At 48.5% G+C, this 22,940-nt stretch overlaps 1 protein-coding gene and 1 pseudogene across 1 annotated transcript in view; both read right to left on the bottom strand.

Moving 5' to 3' along the window:
• Positions 1-22,940, bottom strand: part of LOC144506785 (coiled-coil domain-containing protein 170-like) — a 74,499-nt gene that overhangs the window by 32,132 nt on the left and 19,427 nt on the right. Inside the window, exons 3-8 of the mRNA XM_078233144.1 lie at positions 16,676-16,752; positions 15,718-15,769; positions 8,531-8,784; positions 5,550-5,694; positions 4,492-4,677; positions 940-1,257 (exon numbers count right to left, since the gene is read on the bottom strand). Of these exons, the coding sequence (XP_078089270.1) occupies positions 940-1,257; positions 4,492-4,677; positions 5,550-5,694; positions 8,531-8,784; positions 15,718-15,769; positions 16,676-16,752 (1,032 nt within the window). The remainder of the gene's footprint in view (positions 1-939; positions 1,258-4,491; positions 4,678-5,549; positions 5,695-8,530; positions 8,785-15,717; positions 15,770-16,675; positions 16,753-22,940) is intronic.
• On the bottom strand, positions 687-814 carry LOC144507404 (U2 spliceosomal RNA; annotated as a pseudogene).

The following is a 22,940-nucleotide window of genomic DNA, read 5'->3' as shown; positions in this document are numbered from 1 at the left end:
GAAGGAAGTGGAAGCTCAGTCACTGAGCATTTCGAGATAGAAATCGGTAGACTTCTACATGTTAAAGACATCTCGGGATACAGGGATAGTGCAGGAAAATGGCGTTGAGTTGAATGATCAGCCATGATCCAGTGGAATGTCGGAGCAGGCTCGAGGGGCTGAATGATCCACTCCTGCTCCATTTTCCAGTGTTCCTAAGCTGAGGCTGTTCTCCTTAGAGCAGAGGCGGTTAAGATCAAATGGAGGTTTGCAAAATCATGAAGGGTTTTGTTTGAGTAAATAAGAGGAAAGGGTTTGCAGTGGCAGGCAGCCTCTGTAGCTGGAGACTCAGATATACAGGGATTCAGAGATAAGGAGCATTGGGTTTTTATGATGTGGAACACGATGCCTGGAAGGAGGGTGAAAGTAAATCCAATAGCAACTTCCAAAAGAAATGGATAAATATTTGAGGGGTGAAGGTTTGCAGAGTGATGGGGGAAGAGAATGGCAGTGAGACTAATTTTTTGTTTCTACCCAATTCAATCCAATCAAAGTCCAATTCAAAGTCTCAGCAAGTGAGACATTCCCGATCCAAGCTGACAAGACAGGCTCACTACTTCCTGTCTTGGACTTGATCTACATGATCCAAGCTGATTGGAGTAGGCATTTCACCTTCTCCAAGGCTTGATCTTACTTGCATCTTAGCCAAAAGGCCGAGGTGCCGCTTTAATAAATTGCTTCAAATGAAGCCTCAGTGTAACCTCATGATTTCGACCAAGTGCAGGACTGATAAGAACAGATACACTTGATCTTAGCCAAAAGGCCGAGAAGCGATGAGCAATGAGACTAATTGGTCTACTAAAGAGTTAAAGCAGGCATGATGGGCTGAAAGGCCTCTCCTGCTCTGTCCCTCCTCTCCAAGATTCTATGTATCCTTTATGTTGACCTGTTGATACTCACAAATATTTGGGTCTGGTAATTCCCAGAGAGTTCCTGCACTTTGCTTTTGATGGCTTCCTCGGTGGCAGGAACACTGACAAAGCCATTGCTCAGTAAGGTGGCCATCTGGTCAATGAGGCTCTGGTGTAAGACGTTAGCAGCTCGTGTTTGGTAGGTGGTGCTGCGCAGCCGGTCATCCAGGTCACTCACTTGTTTCTCGTTGCGAGCCTGTGCCTGGCACGCGGTGCCCAACGCACGCTGGCAGTCCTCCAGCCTCTCACGGAGCAGCGCATTCTCCTGCTCCACCCTCTTCTTCAGGAGGAAAGCTTCATCCCTCTCCTAAACAAACAAAGAACGAGTGTCACTCATGGCTCAGCTCCCACTCTACAGCCCAGGCTGACACTCGCAGTGCAGGAGGTGAGAATCATAGAATCCCTACAGTGCAGAAGGAGGCCATTCAGCCCATCGCTCTGCACCGGCTAAAATCCCACCCAGGCCCTATTCCTGTAACCCCACATATTTACCCTGCTAGTCCCCCTGACAGTAAGGAGCAATTTATCATGGCCAATCCACCTAACCCGCACATCTTTGGAGTGTGGGAAGAAACCGGAGCACCCAGAGTAAACCCACACAGACACGAGGAGAACGTGCAAACTCCACACAGACAGTGACCCAAGCCGGGAATCGAACCCGGGTTCCTGGCGCTGTGAGGCAGCAGTTCTAACCACTGAGCCACCGTGAGAAGTCAGCCCATGGCCTCTATCAGGTGGGCAATATTTGAAGAAGGGAATGGGAGTTATCCCTGTCTCCAGATTATTATTCATCCCTCAATCAACAATGGTTAAAAGAAACACTCGATTATCCGGTCATTATCACTTTGCTGTTTGTGGGATCCTGCTGTGCAGAAACTGGCTCTGCATTTCCGACATTATAAGAATGTACGAAACAGGAGCAGGAGTAGACCATTCGGCCCATCAAGCCTGCTCACAATTAAGTCCAATCATGGCTGATCTTTGGCTCCAATTCCACTTTCTTGCCTGATCCCTCTGTACCTTACTCCTGGAGTCTTAAATATCCTTCCGGGATACAGAATTCCAAAGATTCACAATCCTCTAAGTGGATAAATTTCTCCCATCTCAGTCCTAAATAATCAGCCCCTTATCCTGAGACTGTGCCCCTGGGTTCCAGATACCCCAGTCTGGGGAAACAGCCTCTCAGTATTTGCCCTGTCAAACCCCTTCAGAATCTTGTATGTTTCAATGTGATCATCTAAGCGGCAAAGAACACGGATCCAATTGACTGAGCTTCTCATCATACCACAGTAACTGCACCTTACTGTGCTGGCTGTGGAGGTCATGAGGGGTGCTACATAAATGCAGTCTTTCTTTATGGAGATTAGATCATTAGCAAAGGGGTGTAGGGAGAGGCTGGAAGGAATTACATCACAGCACAGGAGCAGTCAAACTATTTCTTACACAGAGTTGTTGGGATAGGGAGAGTACAAACAGTGGAGGAAGCAGAATCCACAATAGCTTTTCAAAAGGGATAGGGGAGTGTTTGAGAAAGAAAAATGTAGCGGGGAAGGGGACTAATTGGATCATTCTTCCAGATCGCCAACACAATCAGCAGGGGCCAACTGTCCCAAGTCTCCTCCTGTGCTGTGGAGGTCTATTAACAGACGAAATTCAGACACAAAACCATCTGAGGAGCAGGAAGAATCAGTCACAGGGTCTTGGATGTCACAGGACACCTTCTCTGTCTGAATTAGAGAGTTTGTTTGACACTCTCTGAGGGAAGGAATCAGTCAGTCTGGGTCTCCGAGGGTTAATGGGCCTTTTCCTCATCTTTATCTCCTCTGGGCATTGGTAAGAAATTTAAGCAAAAAAAAGGTGTGTTATATAAAAGTGACTTACAAAAGTTTAGCTTATTTCTGATGTGATTTTCATCTTGATGGCATTTGGAAAGATTTATATTGTAAATATGGAACTATTTGGCGTTGTTTAGTTACCTTTCGTTAAATAAACGTGTTTCTCAGCTTCGAAACATGCTCCAAAAAGGCAATCTCTATTCACTCATAAAATGTCATGTGAAAATACAAGCCCAGTGCACTCTGGTGATACTGTCGCTGGACTAGTAATCCAGAGTCCCGGGTTCGAATCCCACCACAGCAGATGGTGGAATTTGAATTCAATAAAAAAAAATCCGGGATTAAGAATCTACTGACGTCCATGAAACCATTGTCAATTGTCGGAAAAACCCATCTGGTTCATGAATTTCCTTGAGGGAAGGAAATCTGCCACCCTTACCCGGTCTGGTCTACATGTAACTCCAGACCCACAGCATAGGTTGAGAGTGAGAGGGGGAAAGTTTAAAAGAGATGTAAGGGGCAAGTTTTTCACACAGAGGGTGGTGAATGCCTGGAACGCGCTGTCGGAGGAGGTGGTGGAAGCAGATTCTATAACAACGTTCAAGAGGCATCTGGATAGATACATGAATAGGCAGAGAATAGAGGGATATGGACCAGATAGAGGCAAGAAAATATTAGATTAGAGAGGCGTCTGTGTCGGCACAGACTTGGTGGGCCAAAGGGCCTGCTCCTGTTCTTTGTTCAATGTGATGGACTCTTAAATGGCCACTGAAATGGCCAAACAAGCCACTCAGATGTAAGAATGCAGCTCACCACCACCTCCTGAAGCGTAACTAGGAATGGGCAATAAATGCAGGCCTAGCCAGAGACGGCCACATTCCGAACTTACTGCCCGTTCACACCACGTTCCCGCTGCAGTGAAGACGGAGATTTTAGCAACAAGCCGAATCTCCATTCACCGCAGCAGGATGGGAAAGTCCCACTGGTGGGAACGGGCAGAAAATTCCACCCCGAGATTATGATGCTAGAATTGAGGGGTCATATCAATCAGGAAAAATTGAACAGGCTGGGGGGTTTTCTCCAGAGACGAAAAGACGGAGGGTGACATAATCGAGGTCATTAAGATAACATAAGAATTTGACAGTGCAGATACAGAGAAGATGTGAGGGAGTCAAAAACCAGGGGACACGAATATAATTTGATTTGATTTATTATTGTCACACGTATTAGTATACAGTGAAAAGTATTGTTTCTTGCACGCTATACAGACAGAGCATACCGTTCATAGAGAAGGAAAGGAGAGGATGCAGAATGTAGTGTTACAGTCACAGCTAGGGTGTAGAGAAAGATCAACTTAATGCGAGGTAAGTCCATTCAAAAGTCTGACAGCAGCAGGGAAGAAGCTGTCCTTGAGTCAGTCGGTACGTGACCTCATAAGACAGTCACTGGTAAAGCCAATCAGGGATTCAGGAGAATGTGGAATTTGTTACCTCAGGAATAGTTAAGGTGAATAGCAGAGATCCATGTAAGGGATACTGGATAAGAGGATTTGAGAGGCGGGATTAGAAGGATATGTTGACAGGGTAGATTGTGGAGGAGGATTGTGTGGAACATCAGCACTGATGTAGACCTGTTGACCAAATGGCCTGTTTCTGCTGTACCCTGAATCATTGGATGTAAAAGGATTATTTTAAAGTGTTGAGTACCTTTCTAGTGGTTTTCATGTCCTCACTGTAGGAGGCTGCTGTCTGCTGGGCTTTACCCGCGTCTGAGACAAGCTTCATCAGGGTTTGCCGACCAGCCCTGAACTCCAGCTCCTGATTGGCCAACGTTTCCTCCAGCGTGGCTATCCTTGCCTCCCACAGGAGATGTTCCTGGAACAGCTCGGAGGCCTAGACCCGGAGAACATCCACATTCGTTCAAAACAAGACAGGTCCGGGCACAGGAAGCAGCCATATAGACAGAGTCAGGAAAAGATCATTGGCAAAGTACTGGGAGCGGAGACACTCACATTGCGTGCAGTGCCACTCCAGCAAGATTACAGTAACCAGCATAAAGAACCCCGGGATGTTTTACTACATTAATGGCACTATATAAATGCAAGTTGTTGTTGTTAAAGCAACGTGAATCTCAGAATCTAACAAACTCAACATTGTCGTCATGTTTTATTGACTTTTACCAAGTTTTTGACTCACACCCAGGGCCCCAGGATTGGCAGCAGCTGGATTTCAGATCCAGGGGCGGGTGTGGGGTGGTGTGGGGAGGGGGAAGGGGGGGGTGGGGGTGGGGGGAGTGGGATGGGTAAGGGGGAAGATGGTGAGGGGGGGAGAGGGGGATGGGGTAGGCGGAGGGTGAGGGTAGACAGAATGTGGTTGGGTTTTGCTGGTGCTTTATGGTCTGCTTGGAATTTTTTGACAGGGTGAAAGTCAAATCACCGCCACAAGGAAGGAGTCTGTATCTGCTCGTGGGAACATGGGGAGGGGGTTCCATTTGGGACCCCAAGCAGTGGGAAGCGGGGTGTGATGGTGGGGGGCAGGGGGGGGAAGGCAGCATCTCAATCGAGGGAGCAACAGCATGCTAGCTTGGAAATCCCGCTCCATCCCTAAGGAGTAATGGAGGAAGGCCAACTTCCTCCCCCACTTCATTGGACTTGTTCCAATGCGACAGAACTGAGGGGCTGAAGGGCCTCCTCCTATTCCTGACAGTGATCGCTCTGAGAGAGGCTGACACACTTTATATCACTGCACTAAACTCCCCATCTTACCTTGCTGGCCAGGTAGTCAAGTGGATCTCGCTGGCCCTCGGTGTCAGTGTTCAGGCCGCGGGCCAGTTTCTCGATGCCTGTGGTCAACCTCTTCTCCATACTCACTGCCATCTGCTCACTCTGCTCCCTCTCTCTCAGGTGCAGCCTGTGGGGGTAACCAGCAACTGTGTCACATTGTGGGCCATGCCCACCATACACACTGGCACTAGGGCTCAGAACACATGCCCTCTCCTTCCCAGAACGCCAGTGACCAAATTCCTATCCCACACTTGAACCTCACTGATCCCAACACCCTGAACTCGATATCAAACCCCTGTGAGAGGCAGGAGAGGATGTGAGGGAGCAAGGAGCAGGAGAGGATGTGAGGGAGCAAGGAGCAGGAGAGGATGTGAGGGAGGAAGGAGCAGGAGAGGATGTGAGGGAGCAAGGAGCAGGAGAGGATGTGAGGGAGGAAGGAGCAGGAGAGGATGTGAGGGAGGAAGGAGCAGGAGAGGATGTGAGGGAGCAAGGAGCAGGAGAGGATGTGAGGGAGCAAGCAGCAGGAGAGGATGTGAGGGAGCAAGGAGCAGGAGAGGATGTGAGGGAGCAAGGAGCAGTTCAAAGCTCTGAACCATTCCCCCACAGTGCCCAGGAAGACAGGAAGTGAAATGGATCAGATAGTTACCTGATCCAGAGAGTAAGTGCTTTTCCAGCACAGCTTGTGGGCCAACAAGAGAGGACCTGTACCCCAGTGAGAGTCAGCACCTTCAGGAGAGGAGGGGACCCTGTACCCCAGTGAGAGTCAGCACCTTCAGGAGAGGAGGGGACCCTGTACCCCAGTGAGAGTCAGCACCTTCAGGAGAGGAGGGGGACCTGTACCCCAGTGAGAGTCAGCACCTTCAGGAGAGGAGGGGACCCTGTACCCCAGTGAGAGTCAGCACCTTCAGGAGAGGAGGGGACCCTGTACCCCAGTGAGAGTCAGCACCTTCAGGAGAGGAGGGGACCCTGTACCCCAGTGAGAGTCAGCACCTTCAGGAGAGGAGGGGACCCTGTACCCCAGTGAGAGTCAGCACCTTCAGGAGAGGAGGGGGACCCTGTACCCCAGTGAGAGTCAGCACCTTCAGGAGAGGAGGGGGACCCTGTACCCCAGTGAGAGTCAGCACCTTCAGGAGAGGAGGGGACCCTGTACCCCAGTGAGAGTCAGCACCTTCAGGAGAGGAGGGGACCCTGTACCCCAGTGAGAGTCAGCACCTTCAGGAGAGGAGGGGACCCTGTACCCCAGTGAGAGTCAGCACCTTCAGGAGAGGAGGGGACCCTGTACCCCAGTGAGAGTCAGCACCTTCCGGAGAGGAGGGGACCAGGGTGGCACAATGATTAGCGTTGCTGCCTCAGCTCCAGGGACATGGGCTCGATTCCCGGTTTGGGTCACTGTCTGTGCAGAGTGTGCACCTTCTCCGTGTCCGTGTGGGTTTTCTCTAGGAATTATAGAGTCATAGAGGTTTATAGCATGGAAACAGGCCCTTTGGCCCAACTTGTAAATGCCACCCAGTTTTTACCACTAAGCTCGTCCCAATTGCCCGCGTTTGGCCCATTTCCCTCTATACCCATCTTACCCATAAAGTAAAGTTTATTTATTAGTCACAAGTAGGCTGACATTAACACTGCAATGAAGTTACTGTGAAAATCCCCTAGTCACCACACTCCGGCACCTGTTCGGGCACACTGAGGGAGAATTTAGCACAGCCAATGCACCCTAACCAGCACGTCTTTCGGACTGTGGGAGGAAACCAGAGTACCCGGAGGAAACGCACGCAGACATGGGGAGAACGTGCAAACTCCACACAGGCAGTGACCCAAGATTGGAATTGAACCCAGGTCCCTGACGCTGTGAGGCAGCAGTGCTAACCACTCTGCCACCATGCCATCCATGTAACTGGCAAAATGCTTTTTAAAAGACAAAATTGTACCCGCCTCTACTACTACCTCTGGCAGCTCGTTCCAGACACTCACCACCCTCTGTGTGAAAAAAATTGCCCCTCTGGACCCTTTTGCATCTCTCCCCTCTCACCATAAACCTATGCCCTCTAGTTTTAGACTCCCCTACCTTTGGGAAAGGATATTGACTATCTAGCTGATCTGTGCCCCTCATTATTTTATAGACCTCTATAAGGTCACCCCTCAGCCTCCTACGCTCCAGAGAAAAAAAGTCCCAGTCTATCCAGCCTCTCCTTATAACTCAAAACATCAAGTCCCAGTAGCATCCTAGTAAATCTTTTCTGCACTCTTTCTAGTTTAATGATATCCTTTCTATAATAGGGTGACCAGAACTGTACACAGTATTCCAAGCGTTGCCTTACCAATGTCTTGTACAACTTCAACAAGACGTCCCAACTCCTGTATTCAATGTTCTGACCAATGAAACCAAGCATGCCAAATGCCTTCTTCACCACTCTGTCCACCTGTGACTCCACTTTCAATGAGCTATGGGGGATGGGGGTGGCACGATGGCACAGTGGTTAGCACTGTTGCCTCACAGCACCAGGGACCCTGTGTGCAGTTTGCACGTTCTCCCTGTGTGTGCGTGGGTTTTCTCCGGGTGCTCCGATTTCCTCCCACAGTCCAAAAATGTGCAGGTTAGGTGCATTGGCCATGCTCTATTCTCCCTCAGTGTACCCAAACAGGCGCCGGAGTGTAGTGACTAGGGGACTTTCATAGTAACTTCATTGTAGCGTTAATGTAAGCCTACTTGTAACACTAATAAATAAAATTAAACTTAAAATTTAAACTTAAAGGAGGGGACCTGAATCCCAGTGAGAGTCAGCACCTTCAGGAGAGGAGGGGAACCTGTACCCCAGTGAGAGTCAGCACCTTCAGGAGAGGAGGGGGACCCTGTACCCCAGTGAGAGTCAGCACCTTCAGGAGAGATGGGGAACCTGTACCCCAGTGAAAGTCAGCACCTTCAGGAGAGGAGGGGGACCCTGTACCCCAGTGAGAGTCAGCACCTGAGTCTTTCCTCCAGTTCAGAGATCCTCTCTCTCAGCTCTGTGTTCTCATCCTGGAGGTGATGGATGCTGCAGTTTGCTGGGGATCTTGGTCTGGCCACAGTGCCTGGCAATTCCTGGGTGTGCCTCAGGCGATGGTTCAGGGACTGGATGAGCGAGTGTTGTCGAGTATCAAACTCCTTGTACCTCTCCGGTTCCCTCAGATGCAGCAACGAAGCCTCTTTCGCTGTTAGTCTATCTCGAAGTTCTGTGACCTGCACCGGACATTGAATCAGAGTCATAGTCAATACCAGCCTTACAATCGCTCAATAGCTGGCAGAGTCTACACTTCACAACCTGCTTCATTGGCTCTGACTTCCCGAGCTGCTGATCTTGGTAAACTTCAATTACTTTTCCATTTTCATTCGGGCGAGGCCTGTCAAGATTGAAGAACTATTTCCAGAGCTTGTTATATATCCTGGGAGTGTTTGATAGGGACAGTGTAGAGGGAGCTTTACTCTGTATCTAACCCCGTGCTGTACCTGTCCTGGGAGTGTTTGATGGGGACAGTGTAGAGGGAGCTTTACTCTGTATCTAACCCCGTGCTGTACCTGTCCTGGGAGTGTTTGATGGGGACAGTGTAGAGGGAGCTTTACTCTGTATCTAACCCCGTGCTGTACCTGTCCTGGGAGTGTTTGATGGGGACAGTGTAGAGGGAGCTTTACTCTGTATCTAACCCCGTGCTGTACCTGCCCTGGGAGTGTTTGATGGGGACAGTGTAGAGGGAGCTTTACTCTGTATCTAACCCCGTGCTATACCTGCCCTGGGAGTGTTTGATGGGGGAGAGTGTAGAGGGAGCTTTACTCTGTATCTAACCCCGTGCTGTACCTCTCCTGGGAGTGTTTGATGGGGGACAGTGTAGAGGGAGCTTTACTCTGTATCTAACCCCGTGCTGTACCTGTCCTGGGCCTGTTTGGGACAGTACAGTTTGATATGGTGTCTGCTGCATGTGTGGATCTATTTATGATGATATAGCGTCTCCTGGTGGTGAGACCTGAAAACAACTGCTCTCAATTGGGGTTTATTTTAATTCAGTTTGTTCAGTTTCTGCTTCAGACTGTGTTGCGTTCTGGCCATCCCTGGTATTTGGATGTTGCCTCCTGCTGCTCTCCTGATACAGACGGTGCACTGAATGCCAGGATGTAGATGGATTAGGGAGATACGATGTGGAATGCTGATGATGAAGTGGGATTGTCAGAGCTCCCGTTCTGGGTGGTTTTTTTGTGAGGAATCGGAGGGCAGGTGAGGCAGGGTTTAATGGGGCGTGGGGAAATAGTGGCATCGACCCTGTGCCAGGTGCTATCAGTGACCCGCTAGCATTCACACCTGTGTGCCTGAGGCTCCCACATTGAGGCTGTGGCACTCACTGCCCTGACCATTCAATGTTCCTGTTTGGAACTCGCTGCACTCATAAACCACCAATCAGAGAAACATTCAGCAGAGCGTGTGTTTGGATAACGAAGCATTTGACACTCCGGCCGTGATCCGAATCTAGAGAAACTGATCCAAAGACAGCACAGGAACAGGCCCTTCGGCCCTCCAAGCCTGCACCGATCACGATGCCTGCCTAAACTAAAACCGTATGCACTTCCGGAGTCCGTATCCTTCCATTCCCATCCTATTCATGTATTCGTCTAGTTGCCCCTTAAATGCCACTATCGTACCTGTTCCCACCTCCCTGGGCAGCGCGTTCCAGACATTCACCACCCTCTGTGTAAAAAAAACCTGTCTCGCACATCTCCTCTAAACTTTTCCCCACACACCTTAAACCTGTGTCCCCAAGTGCTTTACTTTTCTACCCTAGGAACGAGCATCTGACTATCCACTCTGTCCATGCCACTCATAATCTTGTAAACCTCTATCAGGTCACCCCTCAACCTCCGTCATTCCAGTGAGAACAAACCAAGTTTATCCAACCTCTCCTCATAGCTAATGCCCTCCATGCCAGGCAACATCCTGATAAATCTTTTCTGTACCCTCTCCAAAGCCTCCACATCCTTCTGGTAGTGTGGCGACCAGAATTGAACACTATATTCTCAATGAGGCCTAACTAAGGTTCTGTACAGCTGCAGCATGACCTGAAAATTTTTATACTAAGTGCCCCGACCGATGAAGGCAAGCATGCCGTCTGCCTTCTTGACTACCTTCTCCACCTGCATTGCCACTTTCAGTGATTGGTGACATGTACGCCCAGATCTCTCTGCCTGTCAATACTCCTAAGGGTTCTATCATTTACTGTATAAATAGGATGGGCCTTCCCCACATCCCTTCAGTATCTGTCCTGGGCTTATCCCAGTTTACTGGATCCACAGTAATTGCACACAAAGGGATTCACAGCGGGATTCGCGGCAGGATTCATGGCGGGATTCGCGGCGGGATTCACAAAGGGATTCGCGGCGGGATTCACAAAGGGATTCGCGGCGGGATTCACGGCAGGATTCGCGGCGGGATTCACAAAGGGATTCGCGGCGGGATTCACAAAGGGATTCGCGGCGGGATTCACAAAGGGATTCGCAGCGGAATTCACGGCAGGATTCGCGGCGGGATTCGTGGCGGGATTCGCGGCGGGATTCACGGCGGGAATCGCAGCGGATATCGCAGCGGGAATCACAGCGGGAATCACAGCGGGAATCACAGCGGGAATCACAGCGGGAATCACAGTAGGATCCACATGGATTCACAGGGGGATTCGCAGTGGGATCCTCAGCGGGATTCACAGGGATTCACAGCTCTCAGGAAGGGAGCCTGTCAGTATATTGTGCAGCCTTGCAGTGAGGACACACAGGGTCGAGGCATGGGAGAAGGGGTACCCCCAACAACAGATTCAAGACTCAGACTGAGATTTGGAAACTTAAGCAGAGAGCAGGAAAGTGAGGTCAGAAATCGAAGCAGGAAGGAGCAATAATGAGCTAACTCCACCATTCAGAACAACAATGTCTGAATTCTGTATCTGCTCCATCTTCCAAACCCAGCCCCATACTCATCAATTCACAAAATCCTACCAACCTCTGCGCTGAATGTATTCGGGGCTGAGTGTCCACAACCCTCTGAAAGAACATTCCAAAGATTCACAACCCTTTGAGTGAAGAAATTCCTCTTCGTCTCAGTCCTAAACGATCGACCAAGACGATAGCTCTAAGCTCTCCAGCCAGTGTCTACTCTGTCAAACCCCTGGATCAGAATTTTATCTTTCTCCATAAGATTGAACCCTCCGGATTGCCAGATAAGAAAGGCCCACAGAGAACCCGAGAGTGGAGCTGGAGCAGTGCAATCTGGGGGATTAGTTTGGCAGCAGGAGCAGGGAGGCTGAGCTGAAGGGATGTCCGAGATGCTGGAGGTATGGATCTGAATCTCAGTTTGAGGTTGAATGGGCCTCTGAGACAAGGAGGTCTCAGGGAGGTTCCCAGTCAGTGAAAAGGGAATGGAATCAGTGGCAGGCTCGGATGGCCAATGGCTTTTGTCCTCTCAATGTTAATCTGGAAAAAGACCGGGCTGAAGGATTACGAGCACCTTGCAGGTTTCTGCACCTGTTTCTGGCACAGGTTTGATGGGCCGAATGGTTTTATCATTCGATCATCACTTATTATCCAAAAAAAAATCAAACTTGTATTTATGTAGTATCACGACACATCCCCCAGAAATGTTCATGGAGCCCAGACCTAATGAATCAATTTCTAGAACAGGCTATTATAATCTATAACAGAAAACTGGGGTCAGAAAGCTTCAACACACTGTCATTCTCTCTGTTCATCAGTCATGGACAGACTCACTGCAGAAATGTTTCAGGTGGGTGTGTCTGACATTCTGACACAGTCCAAAGATGTTCAGGTTAGGTGGACTGGCCATGTTAAATTGCCCTTTAGTATCAGGAGGACTAGCTAGGGTAAATGCATGGGGTTATGGGGATAGAACCTGGGTGGGGCTGTGGTCGGTGCAGACTCAATGGGCCGAATGGTCTCCTTCAGCACTGTAGGATTCTCTGATCCTATGAAGCCTAATCTCAGAGCAAAGCCGATATGGGGGAGGGGCATCACAGGGGGAGGAGTCTCTGGCCTTGGGGAGGAGTTTCTGGCTGGGAGTATGCTTTGTTGCTGTGACACGATGGCTGAGTTGGCCAGATTGGCCTATGATATACAGAATGATGCCAGCCACTCATCCAAGTACTTTCTGAGGTCATTCCTGGAGATTGCATCCTTGCCTTGCTCCATAGTGGGTGCTTGATGTGGAACTTCAAATGGTGAATATTTTAATAAGATATTAGTTATCAAAGTGAGTATTAGTCCTATTGAAAGTGAGTCTGGAGAATTGAGAATGGAAAATAAGGAAACAAGATGAATTAGACTGCTATTTTGCATTGGTCTTCACTATAGAGGATAGAAAAGACTAAGGGAATTTGGCATGTCAGCTACGACTCTCACCAACTTTTACAGATGCGCCATAGAAAGCATTCTTTCTGGTTGTATCACAGCTCGGTATGGCTCCTGCTCTGCCCAAGACTGCAAGAAACTACTAAAGGTTGTGAATGAAGCTCAGTCCATCACGCAAACCAGCCTCCCATCCATTGAAACTGTCTACACTTCCTGCTGCCTCAGAAAAGCAGCCAGCATAATTAAGGACCCCACTCACCCCGGACATTCTCTCTTCCACCTTCTTCTGTCGGGAAGAAGATACAAAACCCGGAGGTCACGTACCAACCGACTCGAGAACAGCTTCTTCCCTGCTGCTGTTAGACTTTTGAATGGACCTACCTTGCATTAAGTTGATCTTTCTCGACACCCTAGCTATGACTACATTCTTCACTCTCTTGTTTCCTTCTCTATGAACGGTATGCTTTGTCTGTGTAGCGTGCAAGAAACAATACTCTTCCTTGTATACTAATACACGTGACAATAATAAATCAAATCAAAAGTTAACATTGCAGAAGCAGCTATAATTGAGGAAATGGGAGGGAGAGAGAAACTGACTAAATTATAATCAGCAGCGTAGGGGCATTGAGCAAGTTGTCGGGGCTGCAGCTGACAAATCCCTGGGTCCGGGTAGACTTCATCCTCAGGTCCTGAAAGCAGTGAATAGTGAGATAATCGATGGATTGGTTTTAATTTTCCAAAATCCCTGTGATTAGGGAAAGGTTCCATTAGATTGGAAGATAACAAATGTAACTTTATTCAAAAAGGGAGAGACAGAAAGCAGGAAACTAGAGTCTCAGAGGTTTACAGCATGGAAACAGGTCCTTCAGCCCAACTTGTCCATGCCGCCCTTTTTTTTTAAACCCCTAAGCTAATCCCAATTGTCCACATTTGGCCCATTTCCCTCTATACCCATCGTACTCATGTAACTGTCTAAATGCTTTTTAAAAGACAAAATTATACCCACCTCTACTACTACCTCTGGTAGCTTGTTCCAGACACTCACCACCCTGAAAGAATTGCCCCTCTGGACACTTTCATATCTTCCCACTCTCACCCAACCTATGCCCTCTGGTTTTAGACTCTCCTACCTTTGGGGAGAGATATTGACTATCTAGCTGATCTGTGCCCCTCATTATTTTATAGACCTCTATAAGATCACCCCTCAGCCTCCTACGCTCCAGAGAAAAAAGTCCCAGTCTATCCAGCCTCTCCTTATAACTCAAACCATCAAGTCCCAGTAGCATCCTAGTAAATCTTTTCTGCACTCTTTCTAGTTTAATAATATCCTTTCTATAACTACAGAGCAGTTAGCCTAATATCTGTCAAAGGGAGAATGTTAGAAGCCATTATTAAAGATATTACAGCAGGGCACTTGGATAGTTCAAGGCAATCAGGCAAAGTCAACATGGTTTTGCGAAAGGAAAATCATGTTTAACCAGTTTGTTGGGAGTTCTTTGAGGGAGTCACCTGTGCTGTGGATAAAGGGGAACCAGTGAATGTACTGTACTTAGATTTCCAGAAGACATTTGATAAGTTGCCACATCAAAGGTTATTGCAGAAAATAAAAGCTCATGGTGTAGAGGGTAACATATTGGCACGGATTGAAGATCGGCTGGCTAACAGGAAGCAAAGAGTAGACGCAAATGGGTTTTTTTGGTTGGCAGGATGAGACTAGTGGTGTATCACAGGGATCAGTACTGAGGTCTCAACTGTTTACAATTTGTATAATGGTATGGTTGAAGGGATAGTTACTAAATTTGCTGACAACACAAAGATAAATAGGAAAGTAAGTTGTGAAGTGGACATGAGGAGGCTACATAATGATATTGCGGGGTGGTCAAAGATTTGGCAAATAGAATATAATGTAGGAAAATGTGAAATTGTCCATTTTGGGCAGGAAGAATAAAATAGAAGCTTATCTAAATGGGGAGAGATTGCAGAGCTGTGAGATGCAGAGGGATCTGGGTGTCCTAGTGCTGATATGCAGGTACAGCAAGTAATTAGGAAAACTAATAGAATGTTATCATTTATTGTGAGGGGAATTGAATACAGAAGTAGAGAGGTTATGCTTCAATTGTACAGGAGATTCATGAGACCACATCTGGAGTAGTGTGTACAGTTTTGGTCACCTTATTTAAGGAAGGATGTCAATGCAGTGGAAGCAGTTCAGAGATTGTTTACTAGATTAATACCTGGAATGAGCAGGTTGTTTTATGGGGAAAGGTTGGACAGGCTGGGCTTGTATCCGCTGGAGTTTAGAAGCATAGCTGACTTGATTGAAACATATAAGATGCTGACGGGTATTGACAGGGTGGATGTGGAGAGGATGTTTCCTCTTGTGGGAGAATCTAGAACAAAGGGTCAGTGTTTAAAAATAAGAGGTTGTCCATTAAAAATAGAGATGAGACAAAAGAAAATCTCTGGGTTGTAACTTTGGAACTCTTTCTGAAAAGACGGTGGCAGCAGAGTCTATGAATATTTTTAAGGCGGAGGTGGATAGATTCTTGGTGAACCAGGGGGTGAAAGGTTATCTGGGGGTGGGTAGGATACAAATTGGCGGTTCCTATTAGATCAGCCACGATCTTATTAAATGGGGGAGCAGACTCAAGGGGCTGAATGGCCTCCTCCTGCTCCTTGTTGATATGTTTCTATCTCTAGTAGAGAGGGAGAGACACCTATAAGATCGTGTGACTACAGCTCATTATGGGTGGATAGTGATGTCGCTGGGAGGACACGTACCTTTGATGAACCCGGGTTCCCTGTAATTCCTGAGGTGGAATCCTCAATCCCCCTGTGAAGGGAAACAGATAAATCATTAACGTTCACACCTAGAGAACACTGAAGGATAATCCCAGGATTGTGGCTCCATGATAGAGACTATATCAACAAGACATCTCCCAGGATTTCTCCTACTCCTGCCAAGACATTAATCAGAACATCTGGTAAAAGGTCATAGATCTGAAACATTAACTCTGCTTCACTCTCCAAGGTCCACATCTGCCGAGTATTTCTGGCATTTTCTGTTTTCATTTCATCGATAACCTTCCTTCCAGGATCACGAGTGGGGACGTTTTCAATGATCGCACAATGTTCAGCGCCATTCACAACTCCTCAGATGTGTCCATGTGCAGCAAGACCTGGACAACATTCAGACTTGGGCTGACAAGTGGCGAGTAGCATTCGCGCCACACAAGTGCCAGGGAATAAGCATCTCCAACAAGAGAGAATCCAACCATCTCCCCCTGAGATTCATTATCATTATCCTCACTGAATGCCATTGGGGGTTATCATTGACCAGTAACTGAACTGGACCCAGCCTTATAAATACTGTGGTTACAAGAGCAGACCAGAGGCTGGGAATCCTGCGGCGAGTAACTCACCTCCTGACTTCTCCGAACTATTCCAGCATCGAGGAGTGTGGCCTGGCTGAGCTGTGACACTAACCGTGCCCTGACTGAGAGTCACCAGCTCAGCACAGAGTTGAGTGTGGGATCTGGGACCACCTCGCCTCTGAATCCCAGCGACACCAGCTGCGCATTGAACAATCCTCCCAGAAACCACAGCCTCCGCCTGGAAGACTGAACAGAGAATGGGGGGGAGGGGTGGGGGCGAAGGGGGGAGGGGAGGGAGGCGGGGTGGGGTCTGGGAGTGTATTTGTGGACAGGGGTTGTTTCTTTGGGAGTTCCTGGACTCTCACCTCAGCCGGGTCAGTGTTCTGATCACCTCATCTTTCTTCAGCAGCTCCTCCTGAAAGATCTTCAGTTGTTCCTCAAGCTGTGAATGGAAGAAAGATAAACTCAACCACTGACAGCTGGTGTGTATGGCAATGGGCAGCAACACCTCTGGGATCTTCCCATGCAGCACACCCACACTGCAAGCCAGAGCTTCCCCCCCACTTGAAGGTGTTGGTTACAGAGAAGGTTTATTAATTTCCACATAAACTTCCTGCCAGCACTTACATCCATAAGTTTCACACCGGATGAATAATCCACTGGTCTATATGTGTTGGCCATCACGAGTTTCACTTTTACAGAAGGGAAATATAAATTCGAATGAAAGTTGCATTTAGCCGGAGCCCAACACCTGGAAACTGAACTCCAATCCTAGCAAGTACCCGCTACCTCCCAGACACACAGTCCCACCCTGACCCCCTTCCTGCCCCTCCCCTGAGCGGCTCCATTGGTAAAAGCCGCTGTGTGCGGGGGAGTTAAGTGGCTGTTTGCAATGCCAGTCACATAGTCTCCGTGCAGAGTGTTCCTGAGGGTGTTGCAGACACAGAGAAGGGGGAGGTGTCTGGTTCTGTCACTACAGAAACTGCACAAACACACTGTCACCGGAGAGCTCAGCAATTATCCTGACAATGGCTCGATCCCGGCCTCTATCTACCCCTCTGCAGTGGTAACCAAATCAACTCAATCAACAGGGAGGGAGAGGCAGCCCCTTAAAGGGATACTGCGTCACAGTGAACAGAATCTCAATGGAAACTTAAAACATCCACACAAAATGTGATTGGAGGGGGATTGATGGAACGCCCCAGTCCCCCGCAGTGCCCACAGGGTATGGAAGACCCCAATGGAGATCACAGACCTGGGAGCTCCCATTCCAGAGACACCCAGCAGGAAACACATCCACAGAAGAGAGACAGACAGTCAGGATGGACAACACCCTCAACCACCCACTGCCTGGATCTATTAATGGTCAGCTTGGACTGCTGTATGCTCCCCACCCAATCCCTGATGGTGAGGGGGAAGGACTCTCGCATCGAGGGACCCCCACCAGACGGCAGCGAGGCAGATCTGGATGTTTCTGGGCGATGGGTGCGGAGGTGGAGGGTTTGCAGCAGCCAGTACAGGAAAGCACTCCGCGACGGGCTCAGGGGTAGGGAGGGCTTTTCCATGAGGTGACTCAGATTGCAGGGCACTGACACTCGAGGAAGGGTTCTGGGCTGGGGCGGATGGGGCAGGTGCACTCAGACAGGAACCCACCACACCTGAGTACCCCCCAGTCCTCAAGCACCCCCGGGGTCGGGCACCACCATTATAAGGTGTTGGATGGCATCAGTTGTGAGCTGGGTGCCCACTGACACCCAGTGTGCCAGTCCCTGATTCTGGCCACCCCACTAGCTGCAGTCCTCCTCTCTGATGTGGAGATGCCGGCGTTGGACTGGGATAAACACAGTAAGAAGTTTAACAACACCAGGTTAAAGTCCAACAGGTTTATTACCCCCTCTCTGCCAGCCACCTGAAGTTACAGCGGTAGAGATACGGATTCCTGAGCAGAGTCTCCCTGATGGGGGAGGGCAGCGGTACAAGGCTCCAGCACGCTGGACTTTGATCAGCTCCTGGTAAAAGATGGACAATGCTGGTAAGGTGTTATGAAGACCCTTCAGCTCAATATTCAGGCCATGCACCAAGCAGAAGAAACATGTCTCCAGGGAACACTACCGAGGGGCTCAACATAGCGGTAGCGTTGAAGATACACACCGTGCCTGACTATCCTCCCTAAGAGGGACACTCAGAATCTCCGCAGCAACCTGGTGCAACCTTCTGACACAGAATAGGTCAATGAGCCCCTGCTGTATTTTTGTGACAAGCTTCAGCGTGGAGGCAATGACTGAGTTTCTGACCAACACTCAGCCCCTGAAAGTCTCCCTACGCCATTTGAAGTTCAGTTCCACACTCGGACTGGTTTGGAGGTCACAAATCGCGATGACTGGAAAGCGAGTCTGGGTCAGTCACTTGGGAAGCAGTTATGATAACCCTGATGCTATCATTGCTGCAACCCAACCTGTGCCCACTCACTGCACTCGCTGCTGTCAGGGTTTTGAATGGACCTACTTCTCACAAAGTTGATCTTTCTCTACACCCTAGCTATGACTGCAGCACCACATTCTGCACCCTCTCCTTTCCTTCTCTATGAACGGTATGCTTTGTCTGTATGGTGTGCAAGAAACAATACTTTTCACTGTATGCTCATACATGTGACAATAATAAATCAAATCAAATCACTAAAAGTCCAATGTGGTTAATCATGCTTCAGGAATGTTTAATGAAAATTAGTCAGGTCGCCGCAGGAGTCTCTCACTTCAGTGAAAATTGCAGCAAGATTGAAGCGAGCTGTGCGAATGTGATTCCGTCCTGTTATAAAGTTACACATTCTTTCCTTACTGTAATTATCAATTCCTCTTCTATCGTGATGTAAAATTGTGATGATACCCCCTCGCCTGGTAGGAGGCTGTCAGTGTGACCAGGTTACTGAGGGGCGTTCATAAGATATAGGAGCAAAATTAGGCCATTTGGCCCGTCGAGTCTGCTCCGAGGTGTGTGTGTGTGTTAGGAACCAGATCAGAAATTCCAAGGTAGATTGTGAGGTGAGCCTCGACCCGAACTTTTTATGATTTTGGCATGAGTGCGAGCATAGGGTGTTTAGCTCCAGGTGTGACTCAATTGACCCACTAGGAAACTTTTATTAAAACAAACTTTATTTAAGAACACAGTTAGAATAGCATTATGCTCTACAACCAGAGGGCTTCTCAATCCATTGAATGGACCATACAGAAGCCTGAGGCAAGGCTAGGGAGGTGGGGTCTGCTTCCTAATCAACACCTCGCCTAAACATAGCAACACTGGCAACACTGTTGGAGAGCAGATATTCACTCCATCTGACGAAGGAGCAGCGCTCCGAAAGCTTATGGTATTTGCTACCAAATAAACCTGTTGGACTTTAACCTGGTGTTGTTAGACTTCTTACTGTGTTTACCCCAGTCCAACACCGGCATCTCCACATCATAACTTTCTGCTCCCCAGACGTAGAATACCTGACGCTAAAATGCCGCCCCTACTACCTTCCGCGGGAGTTCACCACTGTTATCCTGATGGCAGTTTACATCCCACTCCATGCAGACGTGAAGATCGCGCTGAACGAACTATACACCACTACGAATAGCCTTGAGACGAAATATCCCGAGGCCTTCTTCATCGTGGCCGGGGACTTCAATCAGGCCAAGTTCAAGAGCGTCCTACCAAGTTACCACCAACACATCTCCTGTTCCACCAGAGGCTCAAACATCCTAGACCACTGCTACACAAATATCAAACATGCCTACCGCTCTATCGCCCACCCACACTTTGGCAAATCAGACCACAAGGCTGTGCTCCTGCTCCCGGCTTACAAGCAAAAACTGAAGCGGGAGAATCCATCAAAGAGAGTCGTGCAATGTTGGTCTGAGGAATCGGATGATCTCCTACGGGGCTGCTTGGAGTCAGTGGACTGGTCAGTATTTAAAAACTCTGCGACCAGCCTGAACGAGTACGCCACTACAGTAACTGACTTCATTAGTAAGTGTGTAGAAGACTGTGTGTCAAAGAAGCAAATCCGTGAGTTCCCCAACCGGAAACCATGGATGACCAGGGATATCCACTGCCTGCTGAAGTCCAGGTCTGAGGCGTTCAAGTCAGGCGACACTGCCCTATACAAGAAAGCCAGATATGATCTAAGGAGATCCATCAAAGATGCCAAAAGACAGAACCGGACCACGCTAGAGTCCCAGGCTAGCCACACCAACCCCCGCCGACTATGGCAAGGTCTGCAAGACATAACAGGCTACAAGATGAAGGCATGTAAAATCGCCGGCTCCAACGCACCCCTCCCTCAATGCATTCTACACCCATTTTGAGCAAGAGGTCAGCGAGAGCACCCCCTCCACCCTGGAAGCCCTGGAGGAACCTGTATCTGGGATCACAGTTGCAGATGTCAGAGCAGCTTTCTCGAAGGTCAACCCACGGAAAGCGACTGGCCCGGATCGGGTACCCGGACGTGCACTCAGATCCTGTGCGGATCAGCAGACGGGGGCATTCACAGACATCTTCAACCTCTCTTTACAACAATCTGAGGTCCCTATCTGCTTCAAGAAGATGACCATCATCCCGGTACCGAAGAAAAGCCAAGCAGCGTGCCTTAATGACTAACGTCTGGTGGCTCTGACATCCATCATTATGAAGTGCTTCGAAAGGCTAGTCATGGCACGAATCAATTCCAGCCTCCCGGACTAACTGGATCCACTATAGTTTGCCTACTGCCGCAACAGGTCCACAGCAGACGCCATCTCCCTGGCCTTGCACTCAACCCTGGAACACCTAGATAACAAGGACACCCAATACAGACACCTATTTATTGACTACAGCTCAGCCTTCAGCACCATTATTCCAAAGAAACTCATCTCCAAACTCCGTGGCCTGGGCCTCGGCACCTCCCTCTGCGACTGGATCCTGAACTTCCTAACTCACAGACCACAATCAGTAAGGATAGGCAACAACACCTCCTCCACGATCATCCTCAACACCGGTGCCCCACAAGGCTGTGTTCTCAGCCCCCGACTATACTCCTTATGCACCTATGGCTGTGCGGCCAAATTCCCCTCCAATTCAATTTTCAAGTTTGCTGATGACACCACCGTAGTCGGTTGGATCTTAAACAATGACGAGACAGAGTACAGGAATGAGATAGAGAATCTGGTGAACTGGTGCGGCAACAATAATCTCTCCCTCAATGTCAACAAAATGAAGGAGATTGTCATCAACTTCAGGAAAGGTAAAGGAGAACATGTCCCTGTCTACATCAATGGGGACGAAGTAGAAAGGGTCGAGAGCTTCACGTTTTTAGGTGTCCAGATCACCAACAACCTGTCCTGGTCCCCCCATGCCGACACTATAGTTAAGAAAGCCCACCAACGCCTCTACTTTCTAAGAGGACTAAGGAAATTTGGCATGTCAGCTACGACTCTCACCAACTTTTACAGATGCACCACAGAAAGCATTCTTTCTGGTTGTATCACAGCTTGGTATGGCTCCTGCTCTGCCCAAGACCACAAGAACTACAAAAAGTCATGAATATAACCCAATCCATCACGCAAACCAGCCTCCCATCCATTGGCTCTGTCTACACTTCTCGCTGCCTCGGCAAAGCAGCCAGCATAATTAAGGACCCCACACACCCCGGACATTCTCTCTTCCACCTTCTTCCTTCGGGAAAAAGATACAAAAGTCTGAGGTCACGTACCAACCGACTCAAGAACAGCTTCTTCCCTGCTGCTGTCAGACTTTTGAATGGACTTACCTTGCATTAAGTTGATCTTTCTCTGCACCCTAGCTGTGACTGTAACACTACATTCTGCACTCTCTCCTTTCCTTCTCTATGAACGGTATGCTTTGTCTGTATAGCGCGCAAAAAACAATACTTTTCACTGTATGTTAATACATGTGACAATAATAAATCAAATCAAGGTAATAATTAGCATAATTTTTACCAATCAAAATACTTAAACATGACAAAGTATAATTCTTAACAGCTGGCTATCTCCATGGTTCCAATTTAAACAATATCCCCATAGACATAAATCCTACTTCAATACCAATTAGCACCAAAAACAGATATGCTCACATGGATGCTAGAGTTCCAGCCTTTTAACCCTTCTGAACAGAGATCCAAACAGACACCTGCCTTCTGATTCCGATACAACAGTTTCCAGAAAAATATCTACCTTCAAGCAGCAGAACTTCACAAAAAGAGACCTAGTTTCTGGCAGATCCCAGTCTCCAGAATTCAGAGAGACACAGAGCTATCTCTGCTCTTCACAAATTCCAAAGCAGCAATTGACTTGATCTTTCTCTGTGAGTTGCGCCCTGCCCAGTCACATGACTTCTGCTGTCACAACCTAATCAAGCCCCACTCTGAAAAACCCCAGGGGAAAACACTAAAACAACAACCCTGCATTAGTCCAGACTAAAACAAACACTTTCGCAATTAAGATCAATTATGCCGCAGCAGTAACAACAGGGACTGCAGTGTACAGACAAAGTGGCACCAATACCTAGATCTGCCTGCTAAAAAAAATCCTGCACAAAATACATGACACAAATACATTTCTGAAAGGCACAGTATCGTCAGTGTGTGTGTGTGTGTGT

Source organism: Mustelus asterias, chromosome 18 (assembly GCF_964213995.1).
Source record: "Mustelus asterias chromosome 18, sMusAst1.hap1.1, whole genome shotgun sequence".
Taxonomy (NCBI): Eukaryota; Metazoa; Chordata; class Chondrichthyes; order Carcharhiniformes; family Triakidae; genus Mustelus; species Mustelus asterias.
Note: the sequence above shows the minus strand (reverse complement) of the source record. Positions and strands in the feature narration are given on the sequence as shown.